The 18,973-nt window shown below is 38.7% G+C and overlaps 1 protein-coding gene across 6 annotated transcripts in view; it reads left to right on the top strand.

The window, feature by feature from the left end:
* Positions 1-17,649, top strand: part of LOC126365975 (guanine nucleotide-binding protein subunit beta-5) — a 180,606-nt gene extending 162,957 nt beyond the window's left edge. For all 6 annotated transcript variants that reach the window (XM_050008777.1, XM_050008780.1, XM_050008782.1 and 3 more), the window contains 2 exons: positions 4,756-4,922; positions 17,381-17,649. In XM_050008777.1, coding sequence (XP_049864734.1) covers positions 4,756-4,922; positions 17,381-17,392 — 179 coding nt within the window. In that variant the 3' untranslated portion in view covers positions 17,393-17,649. The remainder of the gene's footprint in view (positions 1-4,755; positions 4,923-17,380) is intronic.
* Positions 17,650-18,973: the final 1,324 nt, after the last annotated feature.

Below are 18,973 nucleotides of genomic sequence, written 5' to 3'. Positions count from 1 at the left end.
CATGGGAGGAACTGAAAGTAATATCTGTTTAATTGGCTCACCTGTCAGTAAAATGGAAAACCACAGGAAGTTTGCATCATGGAGTACAGACACAATCTGATAAGTTATGTATTAAAAACATCAGTGACAGTAATATACTAAAGTATACTTAAGAAATCTGAAAGAGTTGTATGTGAATTACAATTCGTGTCTGTGTAGGGACTCGGAGCAATTGAAGTTACATGTCACAACAGAGATGCTTGCCCAGAATTGTTACAATCAAAGAAAGGGTGTGTGCCTCACAAAAAGCTTTTGATCAAGTTCAGCATCATAAAGTTATGTAGCTCCACAGTCACCAGACCAGGGCATCCACTGCGTCAGAAACCTATATTGGAACCAAACTGTGCTGTTAAAATTTGATACATTCATCTAAATGTAAATTAAAAGCGGAGTAATACAGGAATGTATGTTACTTCAAATTTCATTCACTCTCTGTTTGGCATCAGTTTTTAAAAGGTTTAAGATTATGTGAAAATATGAATTTGAAGTGAAAAGAAAGTATTCATCTGCTATGCTTTAAATGCAGTTCTAATTGTTGATAATATAGATGGTCTACAATTAGTTGATAAATTATGAGAACACAGTAAATACCAAAAAGACAAAATTCATTATCATCACAAGAATTTTTCCCTTTTTTAATGCTGATCAGTGCACTTGACTTTTCGGAGACTTGACACGAGACAATAAAGTAAACTGCAATGTTAAATGAGCATTATACATATTCTCAAGGCTTAAGAAGAAAATACTTACATGTTTCTCTTTGACCTGGTCTAAGGATTGTCTTTGGATGTCTTGGCTGTGAGACATTAAACTGGCTGGAACAGCATAATATTCAATAATTGGTGCAATTCACAGAAAACTGAGAAGTAATGGAAAATGTGATGGAAATCACCCATTGGTGAATGTGCATATTTGTAGAAAGTAGAAAAAGACAAGAACAAGTAGATAGTTTAAGAAGTGAATCGAGAACATAGGTACTTAATAATGAAAAAGAATGACATCACAAGGATTGTGTTAGATGAGATGCATAAAACTGCTTGAGTTATGAAGAAAGAAAAAGTCGCAGGAAATGACTGTGTTTATACAGAAGCTATTGAAACTGGAAGAAATGAGGTTTTGAAAAAAAATGTTGACCTGATTTCAACAAAATATATAGTAACACCCCATGAGAAACAAGATATTGCTTCAATCTGCATTAATAAACTGAATAATATATGTCAGATTTGATCTTGACAATGGGAAATTCAGGACTGAAAGAGTAGTCATGCAGTTCTCATCAGCCAGATTAGTATTAATGATTTTTGAACTGAGACAATGATTAAGAAATACGTATGAGGAAATATACCTGAACCACCATATAGTTTTGCTGATGATGGTGTACAGGTTGTGTCATGCACAGATAAACTTCAGCATCTAAGGAGGCACTTTATTTAGCAAGTTTGCAAATAGCCTTTAAAATTAATTATGTAAGTATAGAAATTAGTAAAACCTGTATAATTAAGCATTATACAAACAAATATTTTGTTCAGTATTTTACTGGCCATAAAAACCTTTGCATGTATGTCAGAAAGAAAAATTAGTTAAAAACCAAATAATATGCTCATTTACCTGTTGTTGTTGTTGTTTTCGTTTTCACTCCAGAGACTGGCTTGATGCAGCTCTACGTGCTACTCTCTCCTTTGCAAGCTTCTTCATCTCCGAGTAACTACTGCAACGTACATCTTTCCGAATCTGTTTAGTGTACTGATGCCTTGGTCTCCCTCTATGATTTTTACCCTCCGTGCTTCCCTCCAATACTAAATTGATGATTCTCTGATGCCTCAGAACGTGTCCTACCAACCGATCCTTTCTTCTAGTCAAGTTGTGCCAAAAAAATTCCTCTTTTCCCCAATTCTATTCAGTACCTCCTAACTAGTTACATGATCTACCCCTCTAATCTTCAGCATTCTTCTGTAGCACCAAATTTCAAAACCTTCTGTTCTCTTCTTGTCTAAACTATTTATTGTCTATGTTTCACTTCCATACATGGCTACACTCCATACAAATACTTTCAGAAAAGACTTCCTGGCACTTAAATCTGTACTCAATGTTAACAAATTTCTCATCTTCAGAATCACTTTCCTTGCCATTGCCAGTCTACATTTTATTTCCTCTCTGATTCGACCATCACCACTTATTTTGTTCTCCAAATAGCAAAACTCATCTACTACTTTAAGTGTATCATTTCCTAATCTTCTTCTATCAGCATCACCTGATTTAAATTGACTACATTCCATTATCCTCGTTTTTCTTTTGTTGATGTTCATCTTATATCCTTCTTTCAAGACATTGTCCATTCCATTCAACTGCTCTTACTGGTTCTTCGCTGTCTCTGACAGAATTACAATTTCATCGACAAACCTCAAGGTCTTTATTTGTTCTCCATGGATTTTAATTCCTACTCCAATTTTTTCTTTTGTTTTCTTTGCTGCCTGCTCAATATACTAATTGCATAACATTAGACATAGGCTACAACCCTGTCTCACTCCCTTCTCAACCACTGCTTCCCTTTCATGCCCCTCGGCTCTTATAACTGCCATCTGGTTTCTGTACAAATTGCAAACATCATTTCGTTCCCTGTATTTGACCCCTCCCACCTTCAGAATTTGAAGGAGAGTATTCCAGTCAACATTTTCAAAAGCTTTCTCTAAGTCTACAAATGCTAGAAAATTAAGTTTGCCTTTCCTTAATCTATCTTCTAAGATAATTCTTAGGGCCAGTATTGCCTCATGTGTTCCAACATTTCTACAGAATCCAAACTGATGTTCCTCGAGGTCGACTTGTACCAGTTTTTCCATTCGTCTGTAAAGAATTCATATTAATATTTTGCAGCCATGACTTATTAAACTGATAGTTCAGTAATTTTCACACATGTCAACACTTGTTTTCTTGGGATTGGAATTATTATATTCTTCTTGAAGTCTGAGGGTCTGGTTCATACATCTTACTCACCAGATGGTAGTTCTAATAGAACCAGCTTAGGTCTTTCAGTGCTCTGTCAAACTGTTCACGCAGTATCATATCTCCCATTTCATCTTCATCTACATCCTCCTCCATTTCCGTAATATTGCCCTCAAGTACATCACCCATGTAAAGCCCCTCTGTATACTCCTTTCAACTTTCTGCCTTCCCTTCTTTGCTTAGAACTGGTTTTCCATCTGAGCTCTTGATATTCACACAAGTGGTTCTCTTTTCTCCAAAGGTCTCTTTAATTGGCCTATAGGCAGTATATACGGTTGTATTTAAACTTACTGCCAATGAAATATTATGACAAATAATGGTTATAATGTTGCTGTGATGGACAGAGATTGACAATAATGTAGCTGCATTGTGCTAGTATAAATTAAGTGTTGATCAACATGTAAGGAAACAAGTGCTTTGCAATAGAAGTACCAAAAAGGTAGTGAAGAAAGAGAACATACAATGAATCTGTTTTATGGTGGCATTGTTTAAAAGAGGCTGATGGCAGGTCATGATCTTGAACAATTATTTATTGGTCTCTATCCTAGTTTCAGTTCTGAACAGATGTTATTTTGACAACAATAGTAACATTAAGAACAATTCATCACATTCACCGCATATTCCAAATGAAGCTTTCCAGGAGTGTATTTTGGAGTGGAAACATTGCTGTGACAAGTTTGTGTGGAGGGGACAAAGGTTAAACATTTGTAATTTGAGTAAAAATATTATTAAAAAGTTTGGACACATCGTAAAAAGCACTTTATTGGGCTCTAACGGTTGTTGTTGTTGTTGTTGTTGTTGGTGTGGTTTTCAGTCCTGAGACTGGTTTGATGCAGCTCCCCATGCTACTTTGTCCTGTGCAAGCTGCTTCATCTCCCAGTACTTACTGCAACCTATATCCTTCTGAATCTGCTTAGTGTATTCATCTCTTGTTCTCCCTCTACGATTTTTACCCTCCAATGCTCTAAATTTGTGATCCCCTGATGCCTCAGAACATGTCCTATCAACCGGTCCCTTCTTCTTGTCAAGTTGTGCCACAAGCTCCTCTTCTCCCCAATTCTATTCAATACCTCCTCATTAGTTATGTGATCTACCCATGTAATCGTCAGCATTCTTCTGTAGCACCACATTTCGAAAGCTTCTATTCTCTTCTTGTCCAAACTATTTATCGTCCATGTTTCACTTCCATGCATAGCTACACTCCATACAAATACTTTCAGAAACGACTTCCTGACACTTAAATGCTCTAACAGTAAGGCTTATAACTAAGAGGTATAGTGACTCAGTAACTGAAACTACTAAATGTAAACCATAAATATGATTCTGTTGATCAACAAAATGTTAATAATCATATTACTGTGTACTACTAAATGCAGGGAACATATCTGTGCTAGTATTGCAAATTCATGTGATGGCCTACCCAAAATACAAAAGTGAAAAAATCTTTATTGCAGGAAGATCCACTCCTTTTACCCCAGAGACGTTAACATTGTAACTTCTACATTTCGTTATGTTCAGTCCTCTTTGCAGTTCATGACAGGAGTATTCTTACAATTTATATTTGCCATAGTTATTATTTTTGTATTGCCACTTGTAATTTCAGCGGAGATGTGAAATTATTTTTACTTTTTAAAAAAAAATTAAGTGTATTTTCTCCCTTTCTGACAGCCCAACATATAAATGTCCTTACACATCTTGTTCTTTGTTTGATTCTAGGGAGGCTTCTATTTGCTGGATATAATGATTATACTGTTAATGTCTGGGATTCACTAAAGTGTGTAAGAGTGACTCTGTTGTATGGTCATGAGAACAGGGTATCTTGCCTGCAAGTGTCACCTGATGGAACAGCTCTTTCTACCGGAAGCTGGGATTATACTTTACGGGTAAATTTATTCTACTTTAAATTTTAGGACTAATTTCTTAAGAATTTTCATCATTCTGTTAAGTCTGTGGATATTATGTATTTAGTTCATTTAAGCTCCAAAAATGTTGATGATGCTTTTAAAGCCATCAAAATTGAATACTAGTGCTAGTTTTCAAACACGGTTTGTCAGTAAGTAGTGTAAGTATACAAACAAAGCCAGTGGACAAGGCAGCCATAACACATGCTAAGAAAGAGAAAATAGCTGAGTCACAGTGTAACAAGAACAATACTTGAGGAAAACTTCACTCTTTCTTATGACGAACTAGCTCTAACTACAGGTCAATCATGGAAGGCCCTTATCTAGTTACGGTACATATTACAAACCAATCACTATCATTTTTGTTGTGGTTCAAGTCTGGACAGAATGCTAGCCAAATTATTTTAATATTATCCCTATTTTCTTGTTTGTCATCCCCATCTGAGGATCTTCAAGGATGAGTATTGTCACCCTTAAAATGTAAGAATGCACCTGTGACAGCAAAATATGATAGAACAAAAGGTTGAAGGATCTCTTCCTTGAACCTGTGGGCACTTCAAAGAACCATTTCAGATTATATGGAAATCAGTTTGTCCACTATGCCTGATCCTGTCCCCTGTCCCACCCAATGTTAGCCACTATGTTACACACATCTTCAACACACAAACACGTGCTTTTTGTGCTCTTGCCATATATAACTGTCTCAATTCTCAAGCTCTGCCTAAATTACAGGCTGAAGAACAAAACTGCTCAATTTGGTGATCCTTCATACAGTCTTCCTTTCTGTAGTGCCTTCACTCACATAGTGTGATTTGATAATAGGATATGTATAATCGGGGTGTCTACGACCCGGGACAACCTGGACATCTGGGAAGTACCGGGGAATTTTTCCATCCAGGAGGAAACCGGGAAAAGCCCGGGAATTTTTCATTGTTTTTGTTTTCAGTTAAATTTTTGTAATTTTGACTGGTAAGAACCGATACTCTAACAAAGGATAGTACTGTATCCTGCTGCTGCAGAATAATACTGCAGGAATAAAACATGAACGAGAGAAAAAACAAAAATGAAACGTAAATTGCAAAGGAATGCGCCATATACAACAACAAAACACTGTGCTCAGACAAGCGTCTGCCAACTGCAAAATGTGTCAGACACTTTGGGAAGACTATGCAATGCTATGTAACAACAAATTGCCTCCGATGAGCATGACATCACAATCGTTTTAGCAGTTACTAGCGGGATCGTGTGCATGCGCAGTTGAGTAGTGCCATTTCCCGCTTATGGCTACAGAAATGTGGCTGTCGGCAGTCGCAGCAAGCAGCTAGATGCTACCAGGAAAAATTTTACTGGCGTGTCCAAGCTGCCAAATTCATGCATGCGCAGCAGGTTGGATCGAGGTGGGGGGGATTCATATTCTTGAGGGGAAAAAACCTTGTTTCACAAAGCACCTAGCCTCCAGCGCACGTTGGTCTGTCAATTATTCATATGGCTTTGAAACACATCCCTTTTAGTTTTTGAACACATTCTAAGTTGATTTCTGAATGATTTGTAAATGCGTGCATAGTGCACATGATGTCTGTCAGGGGAATCCTCATCACACCTAGAAATAAACTTTCCTGCAGACAAAAAGGGCTATATAAGATGAGCAAAGTAAAGCTGAACGGATGAATGCCAACTGCTGTCTGATTATATGGTTGATTGGGTTTGCGAATGATGAGCATTGTTACAATTACTTGCGAAATCCATAGATTCAGACTACCAGAGTCCAAATAAACGACTAACAGGAATAACAGGTACGAAAGATTACATATTATCTTCTCGGTGTATCTAAGAAAATGAAATTCTGATAGAAAAGTTTTGGCCAGATCACTATACTAGTACAGGCCAGTTGTACACTCCCCAGCTAGCAGCTGCTTTAACTTCTATTCTGGAAGTAGCGCGGAAAACTTATTGTAGGAACATGTAACAACGCCTAACCGGAGAATAATTGCGGGACAGAGTTAGTGAAGTTATACGACGAGTAAGCTTTGACATTCACAGAAATAGTTACAGAATTAGTTATGACAAGACTTTGATAGAACGAGGAAGGGGAAGAAATGGGGGCATCGCACGAATTATGGAAGAATATGATGATCCCAAATTTGTATAAAAATTTCGTACTACTACTTTTCGATCTCATGCTTGAGAAACTGGTGCGTATGAATGAAATGTAGTAGGCCTAATAGGCATGTCATATTGGTACTTTGTGAATTATATTCTGTTGTGTTATAAAAATGACTATTTGTGCCAAAACAGTCTTGTTTATTTTTGTGTTACACTTGCTGCAGTATTAGAAAGTGCTATTTTGTTTTATCTAGCAGACAATGACAAAATAGACGCAATCAGATAGAGAAACCACACCAGTCTTGGGTCCTATTTGTACTAACAGCTTTTTCGGTGTTAGACAACGACATTTCGATTTTTCATGTAGCAAAGTTTTTGATGAACTTTGATGAGATAATAGATTCTTTCGCAGAAAGGAAAGCCCGCCATGTCAGAAAGGAAAGCCCGCCATGTACACCTGTAGCAAGATTAGAGAGAAAAAAACTCTAGGAACTAAGGATTGAAGAAATGTGTACTGTCTTGCGTGTCTCTTGTCTTTGCTGGTTTTATGTATCCTGTATTTAGCTTTATGTCACACAAAGCAGCAAGTTGTTAGCTAATAGGGAATAAAGAGTGCAAATTTTTTGTTTACAAATAATCCCATCCAGTATTAACACAGAGTTTAAAGGGGGGGGGGGGGGGGGGCAAGATGTCAAACCGGCCGACTGGAAGCAGGAGAGGCACCATAGGACATTTTATTTGCCTCTGTTCTGAATATAGTTTGATGGCATCCATTACAAAATATACACATTTCAATTCCACAGAACGAAATACAGTGACGTGCGATAGAAGAATGCTGTGTGATTAGCCGAGCGGTCTAAGGCGCTGCAGTCATGCACTGTGTGGCTGGTCCCGGCGGAGGTTCGTGTCCTCCCTCGGGTGTGTGTGTGTGTGTGTGTGTGTGTGTGTGTGTGTGTGTGTATGTGTGTGTGTGTGTGTGTGTCCTTTGGATAATTTAGGTTAAGTTGTGTGTAAGCTTAGGGACTGATGATCTTAGCAGTTAATTCCCATAAGATTTCACACACATTTTTGCATGCTGTGTGAAGAGGTGTGGCACTGCACTTTGGCACACTTAAGACCAAATAACATGTCTTAAATTTCCACGAACACAAATGTTTTATGCATCAGACTATTCAGAAAGATGTGCGCTACAAAATGAACATATTTTTGAAAATTCAATTTTTTTAGAAATTTTTGACTCTCTATCTCAAACGCTTGTGTGGTGGGCGGAGTATTGCTCCGGTTCGGAAATATCGTAGATCCGGGGCTAATGCACGGAGTAGTCTGAGTACAGTGGGGAAGTGGGTAGTCTCCATGTGACCTGTGTTTATATTTAGTGATTATCCTGTTTCCCCTTCCTTTACTGCTCTCACATCAAATGAAAACAAAACGTATTTCTGTGGCTGGGAGCTGTCAAGTGAATTAAAATACATTCACATGATTGCGGAAGGCAAAAATGAAATGTGTTATTAGTTTCAGATTTTATTTTATTTCCACCTTTCTGATGGCCAAGCATTAATCGCCTTGTAGAACAATGAAGTAAATTTTGTCGGATGCTAAAGAAATTTTCTTTTATTTATTTATTTATTTATTTATTAATCTTTTCCACTGAGGCAGTCAATATATTTGAAACGAAGTGTAATTCCACACTATTGGCTAATTTCAGCTATTCGCTGCATTTCAAGTGCACATTTTCACTCCTAGCATGTATCGCATTATGCCATAATAAAGAAACAAACATTAGATAACACAGTACTGGTACTCCAAGAAAATTTACATCTGAAAGCGTACTTCATTGGGAATTTGGACACTCCACATCAACTGGCTCAAAAATTGCAGGTCCTGTTAATTGCTAGGAGGTTTAAGATGTTGCCCTCTTGGATTGATTCTCTGATTGCTCAAAGTAATTGTCAGTCAAGATATTTGAAACAATCTCACACAAATACATGTTTCTGATACCACTTTCAACTACATGACTCTCCCATCCTATAGATGGCATATTGAAGACTTCCTCGTCACAGTAGCATGATCGTGAAACTTGTGGGCTACAACCCTTCTCAACTAATACTTTCGTTTCGTGTCCTTTGATTCTCATAATTACAGTCTGATTTTTTAGAAGTTGTATATTGCCTTTGGCTCACTATACTTTATCACTGATACTATTAGAATTTCAAATAGTCTTTTCCAGTTAACATTGTCAAAACCTTTCTCACAGACTACAAATGCTATAAGCTTAGGTTTGCCTTTCTACTAAGATAAGTCTTGTGCTCCCACATATCTCCAGAATCCAAATTGATCTTCCCCAAGGTTGGCTTCTCTGCATACATCCTGTCCATCTCTTCAGCATCTGCAGTGCTAGTTGGCATATAAACTTGTGAGTGTTGGCTTCATATCCATCTTCACTACAATGATGCATTTGCAATGCTGTTGATAGCAGCTTACCCACATTCCTATTTTCTTACTCATTATAGATCTGCTGTGGCATTAACCCTATTTGATTTTTTATTTGTACTCACTTGACCAGAAGTCCTGTTCTTTCTGCAGCTGCAGTTCCCACTATGTGTTACTTCATGCTCTCCATCTGTCTTTTTAAATTCTTTAACCTACCTATCCAATAAACGTTTAAGTATTCCATCTTGTAATATGCCTATACACCCCCCTCCCCTCCTCCCGCCACCTCTGCCCCTCCAATGTTGCTGTATCCTCTTGACCAGTAGTAGTAGTAGTAGTAGTAGTAGTAGTAGTCTTGGTGGTGGTGGTGGTAGCAGTAGTAGTAGTAGTAGTAGTAGTAGTAGTAGTCTTGGTGGTGGTGGTGGTAGCAGTAGTAGTAGTAGTAGTAGTAGTAGTAGTACCCACCCCAGAGATCTGAATGGGGAACATTTTATCCAAAAAGGTCTCACCATCATTAAGCCACACAACAGAATTGCATACCGTCAGAAAAAGTAGTGGCTATAGTGTCCCTTTGCTTTTAGCTGTTTGCCGTACCAGCACAGCAAGGCCATGTTGTTGTTGTTGTTGTTGTTGTTGTTGCTGTTGTGGTCTTCAGTCCTGAGACTGGTTTGATGCAGCTCTCCATGCTACTCTATCCTGTGCAAGCTTCTTCATCTCCCAGTACCTACTGCAGCCTACATCCTTTTGAATCTGCTTAGTGTATTCATCTCTTGTTCTCCCTCTACGATTTTTACCCTCCAATGCTCTAAATTTGTGATCCCCTGATGCCTCAGAACATGTCCTACCAACCGGTCCCTTCTTCTTGTCAAGTTGTGCCACAAGCTCCTCTTCTCTCCAATTCTATTCAATACCTCCTCATTAGTTATGTGATCTACCCATGTAATCGTCAGCATTCTTCTGTAGCACCACATTTCGAAAGCTTCTACTCTCTTCTTTTCCAAACTATTTATCGTCCATGTTTCACTTCCATACATGGCTACACTCCATCCAAATACTTTCAGAAACGACTTCCTGACACTTAAATCTATACTCAATGTTAACAGCTTTCTCTTCTTCAGAAATGCTTTCCTTCCCATTGCCAGTTTACATTTGATATCCTCTCTACTACGACCATCATCAGTTATTTTGCTCCCCAAATAGCAAAAATCCTTCACTACTTTAAGTGTCTCATCTCCTAATCTAATTCCCTCAGCATCACCCGACTTAATTCGACTACGTTCCATTATCCTCGTTTTGCCTTTGTTGATGTTCATCTTATATCTTCCTCTCAAGACACTGTCCATTCCGTTCAACTGCTCTTCCAAGTACTTTGCTGTCTCTGACAGAATTACAATGTCATCGGTGAACCTCAAAGTTTTTGTTTCTTCTCCATGGATTTTAATACCTAATCCGAATTTTTCTTTTGTTTTCTTTACTGCTTGCTCAATATACAGATTGAATAACATCAGGAAGAGGCTACAACCCTGTCTCAGTCCCTTCCGAACCACTGCTTCCCTTTCATGTCCCTCGACTCTCATAACTGCCATCTTGTTTCTGTATAAATTGTAAATAGCCTTTCTCTCCCTATATTTTGCTCCTGCCACCTTCAGACTTTGAAAGAGAGTATTGCAGTCAACATTGTCAAAAGCTTTCTCTACCTCTACAAATGCTAGAAACATGTGTTTTCTTTCATTAATCTTTCTTCTAAGATAAGTCTTAGGGTTAGTATTGCCTCACGTGTTCCAATATTTCTACGGAATCCAAACTGATCTTCCCCGAGGTCGGCTTCAACCAGTTTTTCCATTCGTCTGGAAAGAATTCGTGTTAGTATTTTGCAGTCGTGGTTTATTAAACTGATAGTTCGGTAATTTTTACATCTGTCAACACCTGCTTTCTTTGGGATTGGAATTATTATATTCTTCTTGAAGTCGGAGGGTCGGGCTCATACATCTTACTCACCAGATGGTAGCTCTAATGGAATGGGGCCTAGTTTCAGCTTAGGTCTTTCAGTGCTCTGTCAAACTGTTCACGCAGTATCATATCTCCCATTTCATCTTCATCTACATCCTCTTCCATTTCCATAATATTGTCCTCCGATCCGTAGACTGCCAATTTTCTTTCTCCTGAAAATGATGTCCTCTTGAGTAGTCCCTGCCTGGAGATCCAAATGGGGGACTATTTTACCTCTGGAAAATTTTACCCAAGAGGATGCTATCATTATTGAATCATACAGTAAAGCTGCATACCCTCGGGAAAAATTACGGCTATAGTTTCCCCTTGCTTTCAGCCGTTCGCTGTAGCAGAACAGAAAGGCCGTTTTGGTTAGTGTTACAAGGCCAGATCAGTCAGTCATCCAGACTGTTGCCCCTGCAACTACTGAAAGGGCTGCTGCCCCTCTTCAGGAACCGCACGTTTGTGTGGCCTGTCAAAAGATACCCCTCCGTTGTGGTCGCACCTACGGTACGGGTATCTGTATTATTGAGGCACGCCTGCCTCCCAACCAACGGTAAGGTCCATGGTTCATGGGGGGAAGAAGGCCATATTGACTTACGTTATATGGCCAAATCACTCAGTCATCCAGAATGTTGCCCGTGCAACTACTGCCCCTTTTCAGCAACCATATGTTAGTCTGGCCTGATCAGATATCCATCCATTGTTGTTACACCTACAGTATGGCTGGCTACATTGTTGAGGTACACCCTACCGTAGCTAGGTCCGTGGTTCATGGATGAGGGACATGATGCTGCAAACACTGAGTCATGTATGCACTCCATGTGTGACGCTAACTGCCTTCACTGACTTAGCTAACAGCTTAAATAAACAGAGGATGGCCACAGACACAGGCTGTTAGCCTTGAAGGAGGATTCACCCAAAAGCTAGAAAGATTCTCAGTCTCAGCTAAAAGGGTACCTGTTTCCTTTTCTATTCCTATTATTTATATTCCACAGGAACTTTTCATTACTATATCTATAGTGATTCCACAGTCATGAAACCACTGTTTTGGGCACTACAATTACTTTAGCTGTTTCATGCATTGATTGGCCCTCTTTTATCCAACCAATGGTTTTTCTGTGCTACAGATTGTTGTGCATAATTTTGCTGAAGTATTGTGCAACTTTATTTGTACTGAAGTGACCATTAACACTGGAAACTGGTAACTCCTTGAGCTCTAGCGGTGTTGTAATGCATGTTTTGGGTACAACTTACTGCAACATTCTGTTCTATAACATTAGGGTGAATTCATTTTTCGCGCTCTCTGTTTGTAGATCTGAGCAAATAAACTGTTTCATTCTATAGTATAGGAGATGTCCATTTCACCATGTTGTTTTGCTGCTTCTGCTTCTGCTCCTAGTTCTACTTCTGCATCTGTGTCTGTACTCTGCAAATCACCATGTGGAGCAAGGGAAGAACAACTGCTTGTATTCCTTTGTACACACTGTTATTAGCCTAATTTTGTCTTTGCCATCCCTAACGGGGTGTTACCTAGAACTGGTTGTAGTATAATCTTAGATTTCTTACATAAAGCTGGTTATTGAAACTTTGTGAATTGGCTTTCGGGAGTATTTTGTGTCTATCTTCAAGTGTTTACAAGTTCAGCTTTTTCAGAATCATTGTGACATTATCCCATGAGTCAAACAAACCTGGTTGATCAATATTCTATGATGTGTTGAACAAGTGTTTTGTAATCAATCTCTTTTTGTAGAAGAAGTATATTTTCCTAGTAGTGTTCCAATGAACCAAAGTCTGTTATGTGCTTTACCTGTGACTGAGCTTATGTGACTGTTACATCCAGATATTTGTATCAGTTGACTGATACCAATAGTGCTTAATTGATACTGTAGTTCTAAGGCACTACATATTGTAAAGTGCACTATTTTAAATTTCTGCACATTTAAAGCAAGTTGCCAATCTTTGCATCATTTTGAAATCATTTCAAAGATCTGACTGAATATCTGCACAGCTTTTTGTTTTTGTAGAAGCATCTCATTACACATAACTGCTTCATCTATGAAAAGCCAGAGGGTACAGTGAATGTCATCTTTAAGTCATTAATATATAACATGAAAAGTAAGGTCCCAACACACTTTGCTGAGGCACACCTAAAGTTACTTCTACATTTGTCGATGTATTTCCAACCAAGATACCACCACAAAGAAATCTCCAATGCAATCGCAAGTCTCACTTCATACACCATGTGATCATACTTTTGATAAGTGCATGTGTGTTGCTGACTCAAATGCTTCTTTGAAGTCAAGAAATACCACACATAGCTGACTGCTTTGTCCCTGACTTTCGGTCTGTCATGTGAAAAAAGTGCCAAATGGTTTTCACGTTGTCAGTTCTTGTGGAATACATGTTAGTTGGCATGAAAGAGATGATTCTAGTAGAGATGCCTCATTACATTAGAGCTCAGAATATGTTCCAATATTCTATAGCAGATGCTTGTCAAGTTTAATGGCCAGTAGTTTTGTGGATCACTTCTGCTACCCATGCACACTATGTGATCAGAAGTATTCAGACACCAGGCTGAAAATGACTTAAAAGTTTGTGGTGCCCTTCATCGGTTATGCTAGAATTCAATATGGTGTTGGTCCACAGTTAGCCTTGATGACAGTTTCCACTCTCGCAAGCATACATTAAATCAGGTGCTGGAAGGTTTCTTGGGGAATGGCAGCCCATTCTCAATGGATTGCTTCACTGAGCAGAGGTATCGATGTCAGTTGGTGAGGTCTGGTATGAAAGCCGTGTTCCCAAACATCCCAAAGGTGTTCTATAGGATTCAGGTCAGGCCTCTGTGCAGGCCATTCCATTACAGGGATGTTAATGCCGTGTAACCACTCTGCCACAGGCCGTGCATTGTGAACAGGTGCTCGATCGTGTTGAAAGATGCAATCCCGTTCCCCGAATTGCTCTTCAACAGTTGGAAGCAAGAAGGTGCTTCAAACATCAATGTAGCCCTGTGCTGTGATAGTGCCATGCAAAACAACAAGGATTACAAGCCCCCCTCCATGAAAAACACAACACCACCATCTCCAAAATTTACTGTTGTGATTACACACGCTGGCAGATGACGTTCACCGGGAATTCGCCACACAACACCCTGCCATCAGATCGCCACATTGTGTAATGTGATTTGTCACTCCACACAACGTTTATCCACTGTTCAGTTGTCCAATGTTTATGCACTTATAGCAAGAGATGCGTCGTTCAGCATTTATGGCATGGTGTGTGGGTTATGAGCAGATACTCGACCATGAAGTCCAAGTTTTCTCACTTCCCGCCTAACTGTTATAATACTTGCAGTGGATCCTGGTGCAGCTTGGAATTTCTGTGTGATGGTCTGGATAGATACCTGCCTATTACACATTACGACCCCTCTTCAACCTTTGGCGGTCTCTGCAGGACAACAGTCGGCCTGTACACTTTTGTGCTGTACATGTCCCTTCACATTTCCACTTCACTATCACATTGGAAACAGTGGACCTAGGGAGATTTAGGAGTGTGGCAATCTTACGTACGGACATATGACACAAGTGACACCCAATCACCTGATCACGTTCGAAGTCCGTGAGTTCCACGGAGCACCCCATTCTGCTCTCTCTCACGATGTCTAATGACAACTGATGTTGCTGATATGGAGTATCTGGCAGTAGATTGCAGCACAGTGCACCTAATATGAAAACTTATGTTTTTGGTGGTGTCCAGATGCTTTTGATCACATGGTGTAGATGTATATTACTTTGTTTTCTTCCTGCTACTGTGTACCTTTTTTATCCAAAGCATCTATGGTATATTATGATTAGAAGAGGGACTAACTTGGTCAGAAACACTGTATAGCATGTGATAGGGATACCATTGGGCCATGGAGTTCTTTCAATTTTAGTGATCTCAGCTGTTTGTCAACACTGCTGACTTGTATATCACTCACCTTTGCAGTGGAGCAGGAATTAAATTGAGGCAATAATCCTACATTTTTCTTCCTAAGGGAACATTTGAAAACAGAGTTACGTATTTCTGCTTTTTATTTGCTTCTTTTGTTTTCAGTTCCTGTTTCATCCATCAGCGTGGGACTCTTATTGTGGTGTCACTTATAGCCTTTTCACATGACAAAAATATCTTTAGGTTTTGTGAAAGATCTTTCTATAATACTCAAGTACAGTAGCCATTGACAGCTTCTTCACACATTTCCCTCATGCTAGCCAAATGCATTTCATTCAGCATCTCTATATATCCCTATGCTTTGTTTTACACAAATTGCACAGTAGTCTGTGTTTCTTTAGAAGCTTCTTTACAGTAACTGTACAATTTAGGGGCCCTTCCATCACAAACTGTGATGGAAATGGTCAACTATTCTTTCAAATGTGAGATGTGATCTTTCTTCTTGTTTCAGTTTATCTTTGTAATTTGGTAATCGTTGTTGCTACAACTGCCTCATGATCACTGATACTAATTTCAGTGTGTGCATCTTCAAAGAGGTCAACTCTTTTTTGCTGCCATTAGATCCAATATATTTCCACAGGAGGCACTTACATTGTTTTCAAGGTTTCTTTGTCCACCACTTAAAAACTGTAATTATCCCCATTGATTGGTGGATGATTAAGGTTTCCTCCAACGATGATGATAGTATGATTGGGTAATATTTGTACTAGTGAGCTAATGTTGTCTATAATGTTTTCAGTTACTTACAAGGTACTCTGTGCAGTGCACCATATGGTAAGTAAGATGTAGATCTAGGGGCAAGTATGGTGACCACCATTAATATGAAATCTTGTCCAAACAATATTGCAATCAGCTTCAATTTCAGTCACAGTGGATTTGAGTTTCTAGTCTACTTTGACAAGTACACCACTGTGATTAGCCCGTCCACTTGGTTACAGTTAAATTGTTTCCAAAATTCTCACTGCTATCAATTTTGGTTTGTAATCTTCTTTCTGTACTTAGTATTATCTGAACTCCATTGCTTTACAGGAACACTTCAAACTCTAGCACTTTGTTGTGAATGCTTCAGCAGGTGCCCATTAGGATTTGAATTCTCTCATCTGAAGATTTTTTATCTTACACTAGTACTTTGGGATTTCCTACACTTGGCATTATTTAGACTGAATGGAGAGTGACAGCATATATGAAGACTTGTATATATGTGGCAAATACTTGTTTGGGGGTGATGGTTATCTTGTGATTCTTTATCCGAGAAGTAGTAATCTCCAGAATTATGAAGAAAGTGAAATAATGTGTGTGACTGTCTGCTCTTTGTTTTAACTAGAAACATGTCTCAGTTATGAAATGTCTGAAAAGAAACTGCAGCAGTAAGGCCAGTTTACTATCACCATTGTAATTTCTGCATTTCTTTCACTGTAGCCACAGCATTTTACTGCTCAGGGAGATGTACAGTAGTGATCTTTCTCCATAAAACACAAACTAGACATTTTCTGTCTTTTTGGTTCATTTTAATTTAAGTTTCTGTTGTAGACATCATCCCCATGTTTTTATCGTTTCCCACCCCCTCAGCCTTTTTAAAGTACAGCATTTTTCTACTACAGCTATGTATTAGTAACTTATTTTAATTAGTATCTCAACTCTGTTTAGTGATCCAGGAATTATGTTCAGAATTGTTCACAGACTACCTTCACGGCTTGTCTCCATCTGTTTCTTTTGTTAGGAAAGCACTAAGATCTGCTTTCTGTGTTTGGCATTAATAGTGTTCCAGATAATGAATTTAACTTACGCCACTATAAACTGACTTAACCAGATAAGAAAAAGTTTATTATTGGAGCTGTGTGCAATTTATTTTAGATGTGAACTGACAGTATTTTGTTAATTTAATATTCAGCAAAATTTTGTTTTTATGATATGTTTTCTTATTTCAGGTGTGGGCATAGTCATTAGAATACCTATTACCAAACCAAAGATGATCTGCATTTATTAAGTTTATAATGGTAATCCAAAGTCTCATGTTTGTGTGTCTGAGCTTCAAAATACTAGTCCCCCACTGAGTGAGAAACCAAATTAATTATATATTGGATTATTGTAGTTACTCGTACCTTGAAGAAATGTAATTTCTGCATGTGTAAAGTAGTGTGAAATGTACTGTTGTAAATGGATGTAGTAACTAAATAAAATTACATCAGTCATTAAAGGTGTTTCTCTTGAGTGAGTCTACTACACAGAATATTCATGTGTACTTTTTATGTTTTCCTTTATTCTTGTCAGAAATTCAACAAGTGCCTGCTTAAAATGCTATAGCCATGTGAAGAATAAAGAAGAACTTTTTTCTCTCACTTATGTCTGATGATTACTTCAAGAATACTTTCAAAACCATAATATTTGTTTATCTGGTCTGGTTTGCAGTATACACTTTGTCACTGTTCTAAGAAAGCAGGAAACTAAAGCTGATACTCTACAAAACAGTGATCAAACCAGTTCTTATGTATGGCAGTGAGACATGGTTACTGATGGAGACTTTGGAGAAGAAGCTAAATATATGGGAAAGGAAGATTTTTGGTGCTGTAAAAGAAGGTGAGACATGGGGAATTAGGACTAATGAAGAAATAAGGGCTCTGTACAAAGAACCTAATTTGCTAACCTCAATCAAGATGAGAAGGCTAAGATGGTTAGGACATGTCCAGCATATGACAAAAGAAAGGCTCCCACAGATGATGATGATGATGATGGGACATCCTGGTGGGAGAAGACGATGACCGCGTGTGAGATGGCTGGAAGATGTGTAAGCCAACCTGAGAGCAGTGGGAGTGAGGAGGTGGCGCAGGCTTGCTAAAGGCCGAGGCGATTGGAAATCTGTGATTGAGGAGGCCAAGGTCCTCAGAGGACCATGGTGCCATGGAATAAGTAAGTAAGTAAATTGTTGTCAGAAAAATAAGAAACTCCAAAAATTTCAATGTAATTGGTCACAATAATAATAGCTACATTGACAGTTAGTTGCCATTAGCTATGTACTTTGTATGTATTTATAATAAAAAGTAATAATTAAGGTTATATCAAGTAATAGAAACTCCAGGTAGGAATATCATCCATTATAGAAAACATTGATTGGTAATTGTGTAAAGATGACTCATTAAGTTGCCTCTTTTGGGCAAAGCCTTCATCGGAAAAGGATTGGGGGGGGGGGGGGCAGAGAGAGAGAGAGAGAGAGAGAGAGAGAGAGAGAGAGAGAGAGAGAGAGAACAGACATGACAGCAATCTCCGGCAGCTCTGACTGGAATCACAGTTTGAGCTGTCAGGCAGTTATGACACGGGTTATGTAGTGGCATGCAAACAGCACAGTCTTTCCATCAATGTACACAGAGCAGAAGAATTTAAATTGTACTGCCCATGTATACTCAGTTAAGAGTATTTTGTGATTAACAGATTTCTGAGAAGGGGGGAGGCACAGCATTGTTGGCATGCAGCAGGCAGCCGTGGGCCATGCTAGGCAAGGCTCAGCATGTACCAACAAAACTGGC

Source organism: Schistocerca gregaria, chromosome 4, assembly GCF_023897955.1.
Source record: "Schistocerca gregaria isolate iqSchGreg1 chromosome 4, iqSchGreg1.2, whole genome shotgun sequence".
NCBI lineage: Eukaryota > Metazoa > Arthropoda > Insecta > Orthoptera > Acrididae > Schistocerca > Schistocerca gregaria.
The sequence above is the reverse complement of the archived record's forward strand: the minus strand, read 5'-3'. Positions and strand labels throughout refer to the sequence as shown.